Source organism: Eublepharis macularius, chromosome 1 (genome assembly GCF_028583425.1).
Source record: "Eublepharis macularius isolate TG4126 chromosome 1, MPM_Emac_v1.0, whole genome shotgun sequence".
Lineage (NCBI taxonomy): Eukaryota > Metazoa > Chordata > Lepidosauria > Squamata > Eublepharidae > Eublepharis > Eublepharis macularius.
In genome coordinates, this window is record NC_072790.1 from 199,039,549 (window position 1) to 199,061,456 (window position 21,908).

Sequence of the window (21,908 nt, forward strand, 5' to 3'; positions counted from 1 at the left end):
GACTTGTCTCCATGGGCGTCTCCACTCCGATATTATTCAAGAGTTCTGTACCTTCTTCCACATTTTTAGCAATATGATGTTTCCCATTTCGAATTACCAAGATTTTTACATGATTTAACCATTTATATCTGACGTTAGCTTTCCTCAATGCCTCAGTGATGGGTTTTAGTTCTTTCCTTAACAGCAGGGCTTCTCTTGGTAAGTCAGTGAAAATTTGCACTGGATTTCCATTAAGCATGAGAGATCCAGTTCTTTTAGCTTTTTCTATTATTTTTATCCTTGATCTTTGATTTGGGATTTCTATTATTATGTCTCTTGGTATGGGCTTATTCCTGTATTGTTTTATTGTTCCCACTCGATAAGCTTGTGTGATTAGGGGGGCTACCCCCTCCTCCAAATCCAGATGCTTTGCAAGCCACCTTGTGAGTACTGAAATTAGGTCTTCATTTTGAGTTAATATCTCATCAATTCCTCTCAGTTTAAGATGGTTTTGTCTGACATTAATTTCCAAATTTAGTATTCTCTCTTGTTGGTCCTCGCTAGTTTTTTGCAGCATGGTTACCTCTCTCTGAGTGGAAGAACTCATATCCAAAGCTCTATCTGCTTTTTGATTAACTGCAGATCGAATTTTATGTTGTGAGGTTAGAGGGGAAATTAGTTTTGTTATTTGATCTAGTATCTCAGTCTTTAGTTGGACAAGCTGTGGATCCAGTGTTATTCCCGCGTTAATTACCTCTTCAGTGTCGGTAGCAAGGTTTCCGTCCGCCATTTTCTTTAGATCCGTCTCCCCTTCTTCACCCAGCCATGTCTCTTTGGGCACCATAAAGAATGACTGTAGGTTTTTTACTGCTTTTGAGTCGCTTTTCTTCTTATTAGCATTTAATTTTTTCATAATATATTAAAGGAAAGCTACGTTGTGTCGATTAGATTGGAGATTTAGAGGGCGGGAGGAGCGGAGGTCTCTCAACATGCGTCCATCCTGAAGGCAGCGACGCCACGCCCCCCCCCAGTTGCGCTTTTGATCCTGTGTGCTTCTAGGTAATGTGTGATGTGATCTAAAAGGTTGATAGCCGAAGGACCTTCTCTCTGGTCTTTTGAGGGATTTTGGGAGCGACTTCTTTTTGTCCTTAGTCTCAACTAGAATTTTCTCTAGCTGATCCCCGAAGACTTTGCCGCCCTGGAAGGGGTAGGACATCAGGATCAGTTTGGCTTGAAGGTCAGCTTGCCAAACCCGAAGCCACAACATGCGCCTTACCACGGCGGAAGATGCCATAGCTCTAGAAGTCATAGATAGTGAATCCAATGTAGCGTCAGCCATAAACGTGCAGGTTTTGAGTATTCTGTTGGCTCCTTCCAATAGTCTACTGTTGCTCTGAGGCAGCAACTGAATCAACCTTCTGGTCCACACAACAGCCGCCCTAGATACCACAGAGGCTATGGCAGAGGCCTTTATGGACGTGGCCATGGCCTCGTGTGCTTGCTTTAAAACTGCCTCGCCTTTCTTGTCGAGACCATCTTTAATCATGCCTTGTCCATCCTCTGAAAGGAGACCTTGAGACTGGAGTGCTGCCACTGGTGCATCTATGATCGGCACCTGCAAGAGCTCATCGGCAAAATTAGGCAGTGTATACAGCTTTTTCATGATATTGGGGACCTGCTTGGTGGCCACTGGCAGTGACCATTCTGCTTTGAGCTGTCGTTCAAAGAAATCTGGGAAGGGAAAAACTCTGGGATTGTTATCAGCCCTGGGAAAAAATTCCCTATTCCCCTTTGGTCTTGACTTGGCCCCCCGTGGGGCAGTTTCCTCCTCCTCCCTTTTTTCTGACTCATTCAGATCCAGTGCTGACAGCGTCTTGGACAATAAATAATTGTAATCATCCATTTGGAACAGCCTAATAGATTGATCAGAGGATGCCGAGGCTAGCTCTTGTTCCTCCTCTGAGAGAAAATCCCCCTCGTCAGAGTCCTCACCAATTGAGGAATCCCCCTCTACCCATCTGGGCGTTTCACTCTGCTGTTTTTTGGCTGCCTTAGTGGGCCAGGCTGTGGGCCTATTGTCCTGTCCCTGGGAAGTGCCTGGGACCGCGGCAGGAATGGTAGGGGGGGGATCCGGGCCCCCAGTTTGGCAGATGGACCAAAGCTCTTTCCTTAGGGACCATCTGATTGCCGCCAAAATATCAGGGGGTAGATTAGGAGGAAAGTCACTTACATATTCCTCCTGAATGCCAGAGTTGGAGCCCTGTGCCTGGAAGGGTGTAGAAGGCCGCGTCTCTCCAGCCGGGAGGTTGGCAGCCGTGGCGGTACGGTTTGGCGGGAAAGCGGCCGCTGCGGCTCTTCCCGCCGAAACAGGGCTCCTCGCAGCCGCACTTGTTCCCGCGTCTTGATGTTGATGTGCAGCTGCTCCCGGCACCGTCTGCGACAGACGGGGCCGTTTTTTGGCGGGCTGTTTTCCCTCTGTGAGCACTCTTCCGCCGGGGGGCCGAGCAAGCCTCTGAGGCGAGTTGGACCCGGCCGGGCATGTTCCCACCGTCAGAAGGATGGCCTCCCGGGAACAGCCCTCAGCCCTTTCTAAGAATGAGTCTTCAGAGTCAGATGACTCACGCGCTTGTCCCTCCATTCTTCTTCAGGCTCTGAAGAGAACTTTCCCTCTCTTTCTCTCTCTCTCTAGACTGGAGAGTAACAGGAGAGGACAGACAAAGGAAAACATACAAAGAGGCTAAGACACTGGGTCACGAAAAGACAGAAGAGATAGAACAATCAGGGTAGCTAAGCTATCCTAATGAGCACTGCTCTCCCCTGAAGCAGGAAAAGAACTGAGGAGAGAGGGTGGTCCCACGCACACCAAAGGAAGAGGAAGAAAGTTTAACTTCCTGCCTCCCCGATTGGATGGTGGGAAACACCCAAGATGTCCTCCGCCTCAGAGGGAGAAGAGCGAATGTTATCCCAATCTTTAAGAAAGGGAAGAAGGATGACCCGGGAAACTACAGGCCGGTCAGTCTGACTTCTGTTGCTGGTAAGATATTAGAGGAGATTTTAAAGGGATTGATCAGGAAGCATCTGAAGGTCTGATTAGTGATCCGGGGAAGTCAACATGGTTTTGTCCCCAACACATCTTGTCAGACCAACCTGGTTTCCTTCTTTGATAGAGTGATGGATCATGGGAACTCTGTCAACGTGATTTACCTGGATTTCAGTAAAGCTTTTGATAAGGTTCCCCATGACATTCTAATGGGTAAACTGGAAAACTGTGGACTGTACTATAGGACAGTTTGGAGGATAGGGAACTGGTTAGAGGATCACACCAAAAGAGTGGTGGTCAATGGCATTTCATCAGATTGGAGGGAGGTGTCCAGTGGGGTGCCACAGGGCTCACTTTTGGGCCCAGTCCTTTTCAATATTTTTATCAATGATCTGGATGAAGGGATAACCGGGCTACTCATTAAATTTGCTATTGATACCAAATTGGGAGGAGTGGCAAACACCCCAAAATTGAATACTCTGTAGAAGTGGGCGGTTGTGAACAGGATGCAATTCAACATAGATAATTCAACATAGATAAGTGCACAGTATTACATCTGGGCCACAAAAATGTGAAGCACAAATACAGGATGGAGGATACACTTCTGAGTAGTAGTGTATGCGGAAGAGATCTTGGAGTAAGAGTGGACTGTAAACTAAATATGAGCAGTCAGTGTGATGAGGTGGCAAAAAAGGCAAACTCAGTCTTGGGTTTTATCAAAAGGGCCATTGCATCAAAGTTGCAGGAGGTCATAGTCCCTCTCTATACTGCCTTGGTCAGGCCATACCTGAAGTACTGTATGCAGTTCTGGAGGCCTCACTTCAAAAAGAATGTGGACAAAATTGAGAGGGTGCAGAAGAGAGCAACGAGAATGATCAGAGGTCTGGAGACTGAGCACTATGAGGAAAGGCTGAGGGCCTTGGGAATGTTTAGTTTGGAGAAAAGGAGACTGAAGGGGGACATGATTGCTCTCTTTAAATATCTGAAAGGCTGTCATTTGGAGGAGGGCAAGGAGCTGTTCCAGTTGGCAGCAGGAATAGGACTCAAAGCAATGGGCTTAAATTACATGCAGAAAGGTACAGGCTGGATATTAGGAAAAACTTTTTCACGGTCAGAGTAGTTCAAAGGTGAAATCAGATGCCTAGGGAGGTGGTGAGCTCCCCTTTACTGGCAGTTTTCAAGAAGAGGCTGGATGAATTATTTGTCAGGGATGCTTTAGGCTCATCCTGCATTGGGCAGCGGGGGGGGGGGGAGGTTGGACCAGAAGGTCTGTATGGCACCTTCCAAGTAACTCTGTGATTCTGCGATTCTGTGATTCTCATAGCAAACAAAGACTGTATTATCAATAATGGACTGGTATAAAATAACACTAAGGTGACTTAACTATAAAATGGGAAGACCTCAAAAGACAGATTTGTATGAAACTGGATTTTTTTATAGCACATCAGGAAACAAAAGTTCATGATTATATGATTTAAAAAGATATAAAAAACAAAGACTGTTAATAGTGAGCCTGTATATTGCACTGAAAAGAACAATATTTTAAAGGATCCTCAGAGCTTGAAAACACGTTTATTTAAGCACATTATGCCTCTGGCAGGCTATCTCGAAAGTGAGCCAAGCACAGGTCCACAGAGAAAACAAAATGCCATTTCAAAGCTTGGATGACTTTTCCAGGGCAAGTTCCACTCTGAACTGACAAGCAACTGATCTGACACATCAGTTCCTGATGACATTAAAACCGTTCACAGAAAGATATTCTCAGAGAATCATCATTTTCTGAAATTCCTGCTCAGAGTACCAGAAGCACGTTTTCTTAAAGCATCCTATTGGTTCATCTTTTAGGTTCTTTGGTTTTAAAAAAGGCAAAAACTGTTTTCTGAATTGTATGACATTCCATGCTTTCTGAACACTGAATTATTAGGCAGCTGAATCGAACATGGGCTGAACTATTTTAAAACAAATAATAAAGTGGTTGAGAGAAGTAGTTGAGAATCAACAGCAGGCATCATTACAAATGTCTATTGCTGTTAAGTACTATGAGAATACACTATGAAAGCACTTCATAGAATGCCATCACTGTTTTGATGTCAGGTCTCACGGCAAAAATTTATTCTGGCCAAAAAACAAACAAAACAAAAAGAGGTGAGTTGTATGAGTGACAGCCTGTGTGCAGTTGGCAAATTCCACTGGGGCAAGTTCTCAAAATCATTCCAACATCTGTAACCATAGTTTGCAAAGTGATAACTTGCGCCTCAGTTACTCCATGATCTCTGACATAACACACAAATCAACTCTGTGCTGCTGCTCAGATGTATTTACTAGCTATTGTCGCATACCGTTGTATCAGTAACATAAAAAACAATTTTCATTAACAGTGCAAATTTGTACATTATCCTCAACAGTATTTCTGCTTCTGTAATCCCATTTGGTATGGCATCAAAAGAAATAACTGTAGTTAAGCAGAGTGGAGTAGACGTAGTTTGTGACTGGCAAACTGTAATTAGAAATTATGATATTCAGCTCAATCCTGTTTATATTTACTCATCAGTAAATCCTATTGTGCTACCCGTATGCATACGGCAGCAGTATTAAAAATCAAGTCTGTGTTAATTGCAGTTTGATATTCTATCTGAGTTAAGCAACCATGCTTATGGCTACTGCTGCACTTCCAAAAGCTGCTGCACCAAGGAGACAGTGAAGTGAAGACTTGAAACAATTACTGAAGGTTAAAGAACAAAGCACCAAAGCAGAATTACACCTTTGTAATCATCAAGACATCAAGAAGACAAAAGAAATGACTACTGAGGAATTACACAATTTTAAAGCTGACAATGAGAAAATTGAAATTGTTAAAGATTTTCTGTTCTTTGGCTCAAATATCAACCAAAAAGGAGACTGCAATCATGAAATCAGATGAAGATTAAGACTTGAAAGAGCAGCTTTGAGGGAACAAGAAGAGATCTTTAAAGATAAAAATGTCTCTGGGGACCAAGATCAAGATAATCCAAACTATGTTATTTCCCAGAAAATTGATTCATTTGAAATGTGGTGGTGGTAGAGAGTTTTGCGGAAACTATGGATGGTCAAAAAGACAATTTCAATTCAATTCAAATACCTTTAATGGCATACAAAGATCTAAGACAGCAAACAGGTCACTATAAAAGGTCAAAAAGACAAATAAATGGGTTCTAGATTAAATCAAGCCTGAAATCTCCCTAGAAACTAAAATGATAAAACTGAGGCTATCGTACTTTGGTCACATCATAATAAGACAAGAGTCATTGGAAAATAAAATAATAGGAAAAGTGGAAGGCAGGAGGAAAAGAAGAAAACCTAAAACAAGATGGCTTGACTCAAAGGAAGCCATGTCCACCAGTTTGCAAGATTTGAGTAACTCTGTTAACAACAGGACATTCTAGAGAACTTTCATTCATAGGGTCACAATAGGTTGGAGATGACTTGATGGCTTGTACAGTTGGAGGCTCAAAGCATGGTCTACTACAGTCTCTGAACTGAACCTTTTTAAGTTGGCATACAGAGGGAAGATCAGATTACCTGCAGTTAATGATGAAATACTGAGGAATGTGTGAGGGGTTCATTATAATAGTGCACAGTTCAAAGCAAACTAAACAATTTAAATTCTGTAATAAAAATAACTAACTTGACTGAATCATCAACACCCAGCCCACATCCCTGGACCTAGAAACATGAAAACATTCCTTTTATGATGTAAACACCCACTAAGAAGGGATTTTAAGAAATTCGCCCCCTAAGGAGGTAAAAAAGGGGTAAAATGTGTTTTCCCAAAGGGATTCTGCTTCCCTGTGTGGCTGGCATGCTGCACCTGCTTGCTCCTCTGCCCACTGCCAGCTCAGCCACTCTTCCCTGATTGGGCCAGCCTTTCAAGGTCACTTGCATATGTGGGCTGATTGGGGCTCACAACATTCTACACCTTACCCTCTACCCCCAGACGGTTGAAACACAGAGAACATTTGCGTATGCGGCCTGACTGGGCCTCATCCCCCACATCTAAACAGTATGCAGTTGCTGTTGGAAGATTATAAAGATTCTGCACAATTCTCATCACAGTCATTGCTTTCAATCCCATGAACCAAAGCTTATGCTAACGCCAGCATTCACATGGGTTAAAAATTTTCGGGTGGCTTACACAAGGAAGATAGGATTTGATCCAACTCTCTGAGCCTCTGGAGGGCTCAGATAGCTTTCCACACTACTGCAGCCCACAAGAAAAGTTCCTTCTAACTCCTGAGATTGTCAGTCACTTTTCTTAGACAGCTAAAAGGTATAGAATTTACGTTTAAAAATCTGCTCCAGATCTAGAATTGACCTAAGACCATGCAGAGAACAGAGTGGGAAAGAGTTATGCTTACCTTCTGAATCCAAATATTAGACTGCTTCTGAACTGCATGAGATCCACAGATGGCACATCTGCTGAAGACACTGCAGAGGAAATGGAACGCTTTAGAAGGCTTTGACCATAAAAAAACATTGATTAAACCCATCAGGATCAAAGAGCAGATATTAACGTGAATCTGTTTTATAAAGTTATTTCTTGCATATTAAATTTTGATCTTCTAATAACATTTCTTTAAACACAGGCTTTATTCATAAATTAGAAAAGAGAAAGACATGCAACATCCTAGCGTTCAGTTACATATCTTTTTGGAGTCTGTCAATGTTACAGAACACCCATACCTATAAAATGTATCACTAAGTGTCAATCTCCATTGGCTCTTTCCTTGTAAATTAATGCATTTAGGCAGGGCTGCATTTGATGACAGATTGGGAGTTTAGAACACAACAGCAAGATTGCTATTAGTTGCTGATACTCAAATGCTTAAAATTTCACTGGCTGCCTGGACATTACCAGGCCCAATGCAAGGGGCTGGTTTAAGACATTACAGATCAAAATGGCCTAGGACCAGGTTATTTCAAGAAGTTACTTATATATGAACTATGCAGGAGTTGCATTCTTTATTGCCGGGCTCACTTCACGTCCCCTGCCCTCTGAAATGAGGTGGTCCACTATGAGGGACAGGGCCTTTTCAGCTGTGTTGCTTTGTTTCTCTCTCAAACAGGCACTAAGTTTGATGGAGTTTGTGATACCAGGCTGGGATGGTTTTGTTTTGCCATACATTATTAACCTGATTCTGCTTTACTGTGATGCTTTATTATTATTTTCAATGTTTCATTGAATTTTTATATTTGGGCCACCTCAAAGAATTTTAAATCAGAGTTTGGGAATAAAAATGTTTAACTAATTATGAGACTCTAAGTATCCATTAGCTACACACTAGGAAGCTCCATTAGCTACACACAGACTTTTTCCCTTGAGAAAACTAGAATGTCAGGATGAAACATGTTGAATAACCATCTTCCGGATTAGAGATGGGCACAAACCGGAATACGATCTAAAGTTCAGCACGAACTGGGCTGAGAAGCAGCTGATCCAAACAAGTGGGGGTTTAAATGCCCATTTCCCTGCCGCTGTGAAGCAGCATGAAAAGGGGCATTTAAACCCCCGGATCAGCTGCTTGTTGGGGATCTCCCTGACAAGCAGCTGATTATTTAAACAGCAGGGCTTGACAGGAGTTCCCAGCCAGCCAGCAACCCCCCACTATATGCAAGGAGACCCTGGAAAACTTGGTAATGGGGGTCATGGATCCCATGTGGAACAATAGCCACATGGGTCAGTGGGCTGTACTGAGAAGGGGGAAGGAGATGAAATAATTTCTGCTTGCCTTTTCCATTAGCTGAGCTCCACCAATGGTGGACTCAGGAAGAATAGTTTTGCCCAGTCCTTCTGGCTCCTTATAGCAGCCCATCATCCTCTATACCTATTATTCCACACTGATCTCACTGCACTGGGAATCAACTTTCCTGGAGTTCAAAAGAAACCCTAGGAAGGAGAAGAAAGTGGGGAAGATTTGCAACTGTCAGCACCTTTCGCTGACAATGCCAACCCAATACTGCATACACAGAAGTATACCATTTTTTTCCTACACCAATGTATAAGAAGGGGCCCTAGGGTGATCTGATGTTGAGAAGAATCTTGTACAATCGCTAAACCAAGAAAGTGATTATATGACTATACTGTGTCTGTTATTAAATACTTCAGTGCCCATTTTCTTGCACAAAATATTCTTCCATCTAGTAGTTTCTTATTTATTATCAGATGACATTTGTTTCTTATAAAATACAAATCCAGGTTTAAAAGTTTTTGTTCATTAAATGAAGAAACAAAATCAGCTGCAGGACATCTCTATATGCTAGTCACAGCTGATAATCAGAAATCTGGTTTCCTTAAAAACAAACAAGGTTTTAAAAACCAGAAACAGATCACATTGAAGTGGAATGGAATGGTATGATTAAAAAGAAAAGTTGGTTTTACGCATGCTGTCTTACGTGATCAGACCCTTTAACTGATGCTCCACAGTTTTCTTGTGGCTGGTAGGGGAAACCTCTGCATGACAGAAGACTGGAAGCACAGTCAACAGCCCCTGGTAGAAGTTAGGTTTAACAACCCTCCTTCCCCTTTACAAACTGCACTATAAAAGTGATCCCTAGTGCTGAACAAGCTAATTTATAGATTCAATATATGAAGGGCTCAAAAGACAGCACTTGTTTCCCTTTCAAAGCATATTGTATTTCACCTAAGGAAAAGTCTGCCTCAACATCTCATTTGCTGCAGTGATGTGAACTGAAAACACTCATAGAACATTGTTCACATATGAATATTACAGGAATATTTTCATAGCTCTTTATTAATGGGTGATTTAAAAAACTGAGTCTTATACACTTCACAAGCAATACTTAGTTATCATAAGAACATGATACTCCTGCACTGACCTAGAGAACCTCGCACTCAGCACTAGGCTCGGTGAGCTTTTCAGCATGTCAGGATTTCATCAGTCAAACAGATGGGACAGCATTATGAGCTTTGACTAATTAGCTAAGGGTGAAGAATTGTACTTAATGTAAATTAAGAAAAGGCTTAAATTTCCATTAAAAAGACATACACTTAAGATATAGATCAATACTATAAACCCTATTCTATAACTTAATAAACTACTAAAGAATCCAAAATATTTAACATAGCTTATATGCAACCTAAAAAGAAACTGAGTACAGCTGTTAGTTTGATTTTTGCTAATACTTGCATGTAACTTGATTTGTTTTTCAAATTGGTATGTTTAAAATTCTGCAAGAGACATTCTGTCCTGTCTCTCTTGTAGCTCCTAATCAGTGCTACTTTGTAATTTTCTCATGCTCAAATTGACACGGTGGAAATTTGAGTAAACTGCTCATTTTTATCAACACCCTGACTTGGAGTCGGATTTGATTTCACTTTCCCTTCATTGAACTTGCAATTTTGAATGACATTTTAACATTTAAAAATAATTGTATAAGTACAATGTTTCTTGTACTGCAGACACATAGGGACCCACTGAATTCTACCTTACAGAACAGAAAATCTTTGGAATTGCTAAGGCACCATTTTTCCTGCACTACTAGTTTCTAGGAAATGTTTCTTGAGATTCCATAGCCTGACTAATTGCTGTCTGCAAATATCCTGAGTGCAATATCATACATCCCAAAATGAAGCAAAATACCATCATGTTTATTTGCTGGTTTTATAAACTTGGGTTTAAAAAAAGAAACACTAAAATGAAAACTCCAAAATTAAATTGAGATAAATCAATAAGTAAAGCAACTTTCTTTATATTTCAAATGAATTTTAAAAAGAAAGATGGTTGTTGTGGGTTTTCCAGGCTGTATTGCCGTGGTCTTGGCATTGTAGTTCCTGACGTTTCGCCAGCAGCTGTGGCTGGCATCTTTTGGTGCTACACCTCTGAAGATGCCAGCCACAGCTGCTGGCGAAACGTCAGGAACTACAATGCCAAGACCACGGCAATACAGCCCGGAAAACCCACAACAACCATCGTTCTCCAGCCGTGAAAGCCTTCGACAATACATTTAAAAAGAAAGTTTGCCATTCTTAAAAGTAGCCTCAACAGAACACAATAGTAATGACTAGCTATCTGGGTAACGACTAGGGTATCAAGGATACTTACTTAATGCCAGCACGTTATCCAGTCTTCCACTGACAGCTTCATGCTTGATTTCTGATGCACAGAGTGTACTACTCTCAATGGGGCAGCCATGTTCCTGTGAACAAACCATGATATGGTGAAGAAACACCTGGTGGTGCAAGCTGATTAAGAGCTGATAGTAATAATAACAGTGTGCTAATATATACTGCCCTTTTGGGAAACCAGGGCTGAGAGGAGTGGATTACCCGAAGCCACTTGCAAAGTTCATGGAAGTAGCAGGAGTCAAACTAGCGGAGTGTTGATTTGCAGTCCAGGCACTTAACCACTATGCTACAGCAGCTCCCAGTAATGGGTCCAACTCTCAGCAAAAACATGAGCACACTTTAAGGAAGCCCAGACCCTTTTGTTATGTGGGAGTAACACTGGCCTAATATACAGGATGGTGTCGTTTTTTCCAAGATAATACATTTAAAACACATTGAGAACTTTTGAAAAGCAATATATAGCGCCACCATCTTTTTGAAAACACCATGTATTGAGCATACAATTTATGTATAGCTGCACTGGTTTCAATTTGGGCATGAATACTAGAATTTCAAAATGGAACAAATGACTTAAAAATCAATGATTTATTCCAAGAATCCACTTTGCATCACTGGCAACACAAAGCAATGCTAGAAACTTTCTACCCTATTATAAAAACAAATCCGTTCATGTCATTTCATCCTACTTTTAACTATTTCGAAAAAGGATGGAAAAAGGATGTTAAAGCATTCTTCAAGGGTATGATACTAGGTCTGAAACCATTAATGCTGAAATAAATTAAACCAATGTGATGTTACAGAACTGGACTTTCTTACCTCTAGCAAATTATTCAAAGAGCTGACATCATCAAAACTTGTCAAAACATAGTTTGAATATGTTTCCACATCAGGTTTTACCTGCATTTCATGCATAGCTTTGAGGATTTCAACGGTACCTAAAGAAAAAGAAACAAAATGCTGAACTTCAGCTAAATAAAAGTGCAGATGAGCTTTGCAAGAAAAGAAAAAGAGTAGCTATGCTACTTCTATGACAGTTCAGGGAAATTTTTTTCATGGCAAAACTGAACTTTTTGTTTTGCTCTGTCTGCCCCTTTCCCTTGTCCTCAGGAAGCTTGTTTGAAATTGTGATGTCATGTCCATTCACATCTATCTTGCTCCACAACACAAGAGTAATGGACAATAGTAACCTATAAAATTAGAGGAGTTACAAAAATATTTTCCCTGACAAAATAACATTGAGTTAGTGCTTTGAATTACCAATAAATAACTAGGTCCTCGATCTCAATATAAGAAAACATCAATACAGAAGACTGTTAAAATCATTGAAATAAACAATGCAGAACAAGGCTCCAGAACACAATCCACAGAATTTCACCAGACATGCCATGGACTTCAATATTTCTAAGGGATTCTACTCCTCCTCCATATGCTTCTGGTTTCAAATTCTGTTTAATCATGGTCAATGCTCATGTTGATGTAATTGGGGGAAAGGGGGTAAAAGTAAAGATGGGAAGGGAGAATTAACAACTCAAAGCGGAAACAGTACATGAACCTGCATGGTTAGTCACAGCTGAGACTTGTTCAAGACTGCAGACCTGTTCGTAATATTTTTGGGTTGACAGAGACTAACTGAACGATGAATGGCTTAAAATAACTTTCATATGGTAACTAAACAGCAACTAAAACATCTTGTATCATAGTCTCTAAGCATTGTTTGTGTAAAGTGCCATCAAGTCATGACATGACAACCCCAGCAAGGGGCTTTCAAAGCAAGTGAGAAGCAGAGGTGGTTTGCCAGTGCCTTCCTCTGCGGAGTCTTCCTTGGTGGTCTCCCATCCAAGTACCAACCTGCTTAGCTTCCAACATCTGACAAGATAGAGCTATACCATTCTGCCTTCCTTTCCCTCTAAGCCTTACTCTAGAAAAAGAGATGTAATCTTAGAGCAAACCCACAGATTACCAGTTCCTTCATGCTATTAAATATAAGGGAATGTCTCCAAAACCTAAATTATATCACTACATTGCTAAATGTGCCAAGTCAAGTCACACAGTTCTCACAGTTTCAGTATAGGTTATCAAGCATAAGTTTAAAAACTTACTAGAAACTAGCAACAGGCCCCATTTTTAAAGAAGGGCCCCAGAAAACGGTGCATCCTCTGGAGGGATGGGCCAGCTTGCCTGGCTGTTCCGCTGTGGCACCAGCCTCTAGAGGGGTGGGCCGGCTCTCCTGGCCATCCCACTGTGGTGCCAGCATCTGGAGGGGTGTGCAAGCTTGCCTGGCCATCCCACGGGGGCGTCGGCCAGCTTGCCTGGCTGTCCCGTGGGGGCAGCATCCTCTGGAGGCCATATTGGCCACAATGCATTTTTTATCCTGGTGCTCCTGCGCAGGCACACCAGGATGAAATATGCATTGTCAGTAACACAGTTTGCCTTTTATGTTTAAGGATAATACTCTCTGGCAAAAAGTGAACACATTTGAAAGTTATCTAAGCCTCAGCAAAGTGCTTAAGATTGTATTACTAGAAAGTGCAGCAACATCAATAAATTAAGCTAACAAAGCTTACAAAAACAGAATACATCAAAATTTCTTTAAGTTACATTTTGAACAAAAGGGCTACTTTAGAGTAACTATGGACATCTGTGGTAAATAGACCAGTCTGTGGGTGGGGAAGAAATAGGATAATTAATTTCCAGCAACATGGTGGGTGGCAGTGTGGTGGGTGGGCAAAATGAATTTATTTATTTAAAACATATATATGCCTAATAACAACATGCAATTTATATACCACCCTTCAGGATAACTTAATGCCACACTCAGAGTGGTTTACAAAGTATGCTATAATTATGCTCACAAAAATCATCCTGTGAGGTGGGTGGGGCTAAGAGAACTCCAAGAAGCTGTGACTGACCGTAAGTTATCCAGCTGGCTTCAAGTGGAGGAGTGTGGAATCAAACCCGGCTCTCCAGATTAGAGTCCTGCCGCTCTTAACCACTACACGAAATAGTGACCCCCAAGATAGTGAACATAGACATACAGATACAACCAGGGAGAAAGGCTATCAAGAATTTACTGGGGGTACACCAAATGAAACAGAAAAGGCTTCACCTGCTGGCAACAGACAATGACAGAGAGAGACAGATGAATCTGCCTGGGGAGGAAGTTACAAAGTTTCAGTGTCACAAACACGAAGGCCCTTTCTTGGCTTGCCATTCACCTTCAGGGTCACCTGAACCAAGGCCTCTAAAGGTGACCAGAGTAGATGGGCAAATTCATATGGTCCTTAAGGTATGCTGGTCCCATGCTAGATAGGGCTTTAAAGCTTAATACCAGCACCCTGAATCGGATCAAATGGCAAACTGAGAGTCACTGTAGATGGAACAAGACTGGAGTGATATGGTTCCTCTGATCCACTCAGTCAACATTCTTGCTGCAGCATTCTGTATCAACTGTAGCTTCTGGACAGTCTTCAAGGGCAGCTCCAGGTAGAGCACATTGCAGTAATCTAATCCAGATATTACCAGGGCATGTGCCACAGTGCCAAGATCTTTCCTTCCCAGAAAGTGCTGCAACTGATTCACCCCTGGCCAGTGCTGCCACCTGATTATCCAATAGGAGGCCTGGCAGTACCATGCTACAAACCTATTCCTTTAAGGGGAATGCAACTCCATCCAGAACAGGAGATATCCCCATTCCTGAGTTGGACCTTCCCCTCACCAGCAGCACTTCTGTTTTGCCAGCTCTGCTGAAGGAAGAGAAACAAAGGAACAATTTCATCCCCTAACCCTTCTTTACTGTAGTCCTGCAATCTAGGTGGCTATTATTTCATGCAAGTCCCATAATCCAGGGAATAAACTTTCCCTAGGTTGCAAAGGACTGCTAAAATGAGAAGACAACAGGGAGGATCTATAGCCTTTGTGTTGGATCTAATCCATTACGCTGTTCATGTGACAAGCATCTTGGCTCTGCTTGTTTAAAACACTGATGGCCTCCTTAGAAGCTGTCCTTATAAACAGGTGACCTGCTTTCACCTGGTCATGCCCTAATCACTGAACTAGATTCTACTCTCAACCCAGAACCTGTGAAGGAATTAAGCAAAAATAAATTTTGCAACAGTTGAAATAAAAGGTCAAGTAGGATTCCAAAACCTGTATTTACAGAGAGGTCTGTAACAGAAGAATTAAGATTAGAATTTTGTTATGGACAGGAAGAAATACTTCAGCATATGCTTTGTCTACAAAACATGCCACATTAATTCTTGGCATCTTTGATTTCTTTCATCTTGGACAGCAGGGCTGAGAGACACCTCTGCGTCAAAGTTTGGAGAGCTGCTGCCAGTTGCAGTAGACTGGCTAGATGAGGAAACAGTCTGACTCAGTAAGTGGGAGCTATACGTGTCCAAATGAAAGATATGAATGGAAGAATCGAACTCATTCTTGGCAACCAGAGAGAAGAAATCAGTAGTCGGTAGGGCTTTCATTACTCTGTTCTGTCACTAATCTGTCCTAGCAATTTGGAACAGGGTCAGTAATGCTGACAATGTAATAGAAGGAGCAAGTCAAACAGTAGTGAACAAGAACTTCTAACATCTTTAGCTACCCTCTGCCTGCTGTGGCGGCTTCTGGAGGGAGTCTTTGGGGTCGTATGCAAGGAGTCCAGAGCTTATTGCCAATGAGCTCAGTTCTAACTTCCAAGTAAATTTGTGCAGCACAGCTAAAAAAAATGATTTCTTCTCTGCCACCAGAAAACAGCTTATTAGCAGACACTGATGGGACCCAAGATCAAGGTCTAACTACCACACTGGCTGTCATAATTATTAGTATTTATTCTGTCCTATTAATGCTTTACAGTGTTTCATATGCAAACAAACCTCTTTAGGACAGGGACCTAAAAATAAACTGAGCATTAGAAAAACAGAAAGAGGAAAAGAAGAGTAGCAAGGAAAGAGGAAAGAAAATATATACATGCGTTGGGGAATTTGTTTAGGAAAAAGGATTAATAAATTGGGTTATGGGCAACTTGGGCTTTGAGGAAGAATTCAGAAGCAGAGAGAGGCAGAACCATGTTCAGAGAGTTCCAAGCAGAGGAACCTTATAACTGTATAAATAAATGTTCATTTTAAAAAACCTAATAAATCGCTAGACTATTAAAATTACATTAGGCATCTATCTTTGAATGGTAACAAAGACATTATGAATTAAAGCTTTGTTCTTTGAAAACTACATAACTTGCTGAATTTTATTACATCAGGTCTAGTTTGCTAACTCAAGATCCATGTCAAAACCTATACAGGTACTACTTTGTGTTGGAACAAAAATGATGTCAGATGCTGCAGGATACCAGACCCAACTAGCATATGCTTTTCAACTTTTTCCAAGTTGCCTCATATATTTGTTACTATAAAAAAATCTAAAGTTTTCTAAAGTCCCTGTCTTTGCCCTGCAGTGCCACCTATGGAAAAGTGACACTTGCATGAATATTTTATGCAGTGCACCATGGTGCAAATAATCAAATGTGAATTCCCTTTGAGCACTTAAAAATACATGCCAACAAGTCACACTAAATTAAAATCGCATCATCTGCTCAAGTTTGCCTCAAAACAGAACACTGACTGATTTTGGCCGAGAATGGGCAAGTTTTTATCCACAAAAAAAAAAAAAGAATTAATTACAATATAATTTTGCTCAATACCTTTCAAATTCTGACAGTAATCTTATGCTTTATATTTATAAGATGTCAAAAACTGTAATGAAATCTCAACTAAAGCGGTTCTAATAATTAAAAACTATTTAATCTGCATTATGGGAAACATCTGTTTTCTTTTTTTAAATAGATACAACAGTAAGTAAGGTTATCTACATTTAAAAAGTATCAGTTCAAACTCCTACTGAATCATAGCCAAAAAACCCCGTATTATGTTCTTTTATATCAGCACCAGTTACAAACTCACCCCAGCTGGTCCCATTTTTAGCATATATAAATACTAAGGATAAGAATTTAGGGTGCAACTGCACATTGAGGTAAAAAATATACAAAATCTGGGAGCCCAGAAAGAACCACGTGAGAGGGGTGCTCCCACACAGACACCACCAATATGACCCTCTAGGATTCTATTAGCTCTTCAGGCCAATTTCCACATCTTCCTCTTTCCCCCTCCACAAACGGTATCTCAATTTTTTCTCACTTGTGCCATCTGGACCATCTTTGTCTCTATCAGTTTATTTAGGGGAGAAAATTCTTTTGGTAAATTTAAGACAGTCATTTTCCTGTACACTAGGGGATCATTGCATGTTCTCATACCATGCAGGTGTTCGAGTTTGACAGATTTCATAAACTGAGTTTGAAAACAAACTGGAAACCAACATAATTGCTGTAAAACAGGGACAATATTATCCTTGTGGCACCTATCAGTTTATATTCTGGCGCTGCATTCTGTACCAGCTGAAGTTTCTGAACAATTTTTGAAGGCAGCTCCAGGTAAAGCACATTACAGCAACCTCTTCTGAATGTGTAACTGAGGCTAGATCCACCGTTTCCAGGAACAATCACAGCTGGCAGACCAGTCTAAACTTAAGAAAAGTAACCCCTAGCTTCCCCCACTACCTATTTCTTCAACAGCAAGGCAGGATCCAAGAGCACCTCCAAGCTGCAGCTCAGCTTTTGCAAGGTGAGTGCTACCACATCCAGCACATGCTGTGACTCCGAGTTGGGTTTTACCTCTAATCAAAAAGCACTTCAGTGTTGCCTAGATTAAGCGTTAGTAAGTTTGCCCACATCTACCCCTTCACCATCTCCAGATAACAATTTAGAGTTTACCAACATTTTCGTAGAATTAGATGGTGAAAGAGAGCAGTATACTAATGACACCGTGCTCCAAATCTCCAGATGATCTTGTTCAGTGGTTCCATGTAGTGGTTTTCAGAGCATGGAGTGCTTTTCAAAGCATGGAAACTTTGAGCCAAAGGCCAAGTGATAGAACATGATCCCCAGGTTTCCAAAAGTGTCACGCAGAAATGAAACTGTGGTAAAATGGGAGATCCCAATCCCAGAAGAATACCAATGGTATCAACAGCCACTAAGCAGTCCAAAAGCAACAACAGAGATGCCCTTCCTCATCAGCTGCCCAGCAAAGGTATTATAGCAAGCTACTTATTTTCTCACTGAAACTCAAGGCATATTATAAAATATAGAAAATAATTCAATCAGACAGTATAAGACACCCCAAACAGGTGCTAGGATTACAAAGCTGGAAAACAGGCATGATGTACCATAATGCAGAAAATAGGTTACATAAATAAGAGTGCAAGGAAGGTGATATATACAATAAACATTTAATACACTACAATACTATCATATGTCATATTCACATGAAACAAAATATAAGTGACCATTTTGTTATCAGTGAAATATATTAAGAAGGAAAAACAATAATAACAGAAATTAAACTGTGGTTGTTGTGGGTTTTCTGGGCTGTATTGCCGTGGTCTAACCCAAGACCATGGCAATACAGCCCGGAAAACCCACAACAACCATCGTTCTCCGGCCGTGAAAGCCTTCGACAATACATCAGAAATTAAACTCTACGTAGAAATATTTTAAAATAAAAATGCTTTAAATTTATTAATTTACAATTTGTCAGCCTTTTTAATGTTGGTATGAAGAAATTTCTAAAGTAAAGACAGAAAGATGTTAAATTATATTATGTATAGACAGTCTAGTATACACAGCTTTTTAAGGAGTATATTGCTTTAAAATCTTCAAATAATTAATATCATTTACTTATTTTGTTAGTAAAAATTAAAACTGTAAGATAACAAAACCATATGGTAACATTAAAGTAAGTCTATTTCCTATCTTGATTTCCTTTTTAGCATTTAACAAATACATTGTGGTGCACCCAGTGACCAAGACAAAAACTACCTAACCGTAATAATAAAAGCAACAACTATTTAACAACAGCAATAATAATAATTCAGATATAGTTTTTCATTGCAAATTAGCCAATCTCCTTAAGTAATTAAGTTTATCTTCCACCTGCTCATATTGCTGCATAGAAGCAGCAACCATGTCATGTAGTGCATCATATTTTCTCTTTTTCACCTCTAAGCGACCTGCCTGTGCATTAGCCACTGTTAGGTTGTGGCAAGCCAGGTCCCTCTGCAGTCCATCAAATAGAGACCACACACTGGGATGACTGCAGTGGAATAGGGAATTAAAAGCATTGTGAAATCCCTCACAATGGTTTGTAGTTTTTGGTGACTGTTCCAGGGCTGTAGCATGATTCCACATTCTTATAGGAAACTGAGGATCTCTACCTGCTGCACCCTCAATATATGTCTTTCTTGAATAGTAGTAGTTAAAGCCTCATAGATCTATGAAGCTAAGCAGGACTGACTTTGGAAGTATTTAGAAGGGAGAAATCAATAAATATAGCTGTAATTAATAAAAAATGGTATTTGTAATTATAATTAAAGAAAAATGGTATCGTTCCATGTGGGCTTCTTTCCGTGTGGGGTTTTTTCCATGTGGGCTTATTTCCATGTGGGCTTATTTCTTGTGAACATTTATGACCGTGGGGGTTTTTTATGTGGGCTTTTTTTCCTGGAATCTTTTGAGACACATTGTGCAGAAAGGAGCACCTTATTGGATGTAGCCATCTACCATGGAGAAGCATGTCCACAAAGAAACACTAGATTGTCTTGCACTGCCATCATTATCCCATATACATATTTGCAAGCTAGTTATTTCATTATTTTCCCCCCAAGAAAGACAGCTGAATGCCAAAACAGCCTACTCATAAAAAAATCTGAGCTTCTTGAAATAAGTGGCAGGAATCCATGCACAGAACATGACCAATTCATTTGTGAAACTCTCCTTGAAAAGATGTTATGAATAATAATGTAACTGGTTTAAAAACTTCCTGAACACTTTTAATGTGCATGTACTTAACTTGCTCAGTCTCACAACAGCTATCTGGCAGATGAACATAATGCATTTTACAGCAGAAGAACTGGGTAAGGGATAGTGAAAAGCCCAAGGTCATATAGCATGTTTAGGACTAAACAGCTATTTCAAATCCAAGTCTCATAGGGTTCACATCCCACTAGTTAAAAGAACATACTAGAGCACCAGATACACACATTCAGAAAAGAAAGGTAACGAGTGGCATTAGTTTAGGTAGCTGGATAATGCAAGTCTTCAGTCTGTCTAAAACTGATTATTTCTTATCCAAGTAACACAGTAGGATGTGAGTCTAGAAGCACCTTAGAGACCAACAAGATTTTCAGAGTATAAGCTTTTATGTGTCTGAAGAAGGGAGCTCTGACTCTTGAAAGCTTACAGTCTGAAAATCTTGTTGGTCCTTAAGGTGCCACCGGACACAAATCCTGCTGTTCTACTGTGAACCAACATGGCTACCCACCAAATGTGCAATCCTAGGCAGAGTTACTAAAATAACTCTGCTCAGGATTGCATTGTAAATTATCTAAGTTAGCAGCTAGCTAGTACCTGAAATAGGATACAGAAAGTGAGGGCATTCAGGGTGGGAATAGCAAACCTAGTATACATAACCCTGGGATCTCAAGTAGACTTTTACTTCGATTATATCATCAGCACTGAACTTTTTAAGTTAACAAAAATAGAAGTATTTAGAAAATATAATTTCAGGGTTTTTTATTTAATCAAAAAGTTGGTTATATATAAACAAATACACACTTCACTAAGTAGGCTGCAAAGTTATTGGGCTCTGCATATATTTTCTAGTACTTGTTTTGGTTTGTGGGACACTTTACTAGTCTAGACTATGGTAGACAGATAGCAATGGCTTTATACCTGTGAGAGCCTACTTTTTTCTTAGTGCGTGGACCTATATTCTAGCAGGTAATAATATTTAAAGAGGAAGAGACCCACAATGTTTGTTGATTTTAATGTCAAATCCCAACCTGAATGTCTGGGAGACTGAAAATAAAACTACTATTTGTATTATTATTAAAGGGAGCTAAAAAGTTTAATTATCTGATCTTTTAAAACTTCCCTCTAAGCAAATTCAGATGTTCTAATAGTGAATCTACAGATAAACTTGCAACATAATATATTTACTAGCATTGCCAACCCAAGTTTAAATTCAACCTATCTTTTCTACCTTCATGGTAGATCAAATATGTGTATATATTTTGTTATTGTTTTCCTCAGATGCATCAGCTTCTCATTTTACAAGCTGGATTTCATTCTACCATTTCCTGAGATATCATACATATTAATTCTATCATCAAAACAGCAATGGACTAGAATATGCATTAAACCTGTCAGAAGAAAGTATATTTACATTGATAACACCACACTAAAGGCAATGCTCAAAGCTCAGACATTAAGAAAGAGACTGAACAGCTAAAAGAATATTGGATGCTTCTGGAATGCACAGCTGGAGCTTTCATAGCTGCAAGCTCAAGTGAAAAGTTTTTCTAAGTTCACTGCAGAACTTTTATGAGCAAAACATTTTTCATTAGACAAAGATTTTCCAGTAGGGCAGCTGAGATATCTTCATTATTTCCTCTTCTTGTATTTTTATTTGTTGCTTTTGGGGGTTTCTGGGGCAATGACAGGTTTGTAACGCGATGAAGTCTATCATTGCCCCAACAGCCACTGAAGACACAAATCTTTCACTGCTTGTTCTTTTCACTCTTCACTCCAAGAGCCGTACAAATGCTTGCACTTTTTAAGACCACACAAGGAGCAAAACCATTTGATTATGCAACAGAACAATATTTTCT

General features: G+C 40.3%; 1 protein-coding gene across 1 annotated transcript in view; it reads right to left on the minus strand.

Moving 5' to 3' along the window:
- LRPPRC (leucine rich pentatricopeptide repeat containing) overlaps positions 1 to 21,908 on the minus strand; it is a 144,355-nt gene that overhangs the window by 97,421 nt on the left and 25,026 nt on the right. Inside the window, exons 12-14 of the mRNA XM_054983556.1 lie at positions 11,958 to 12,076; positions 11,119 to 11,212; positions 7,414 to 7,483 (exon numbers count right to left, since the gene is read on the minus strand). Coding sequence (XP_054839531.1) covers positions 7,414 to 7,483; positions 11,119 to 11,212; positions 11,958 to 12,076 — 283 coding nt within the window. The remainder of the gene's footprint in view (positions 1 to 7,413; positions 7,484 to 11,118; positions 11,213 to 11,957; positions 12,077 to 21,908) is intronic.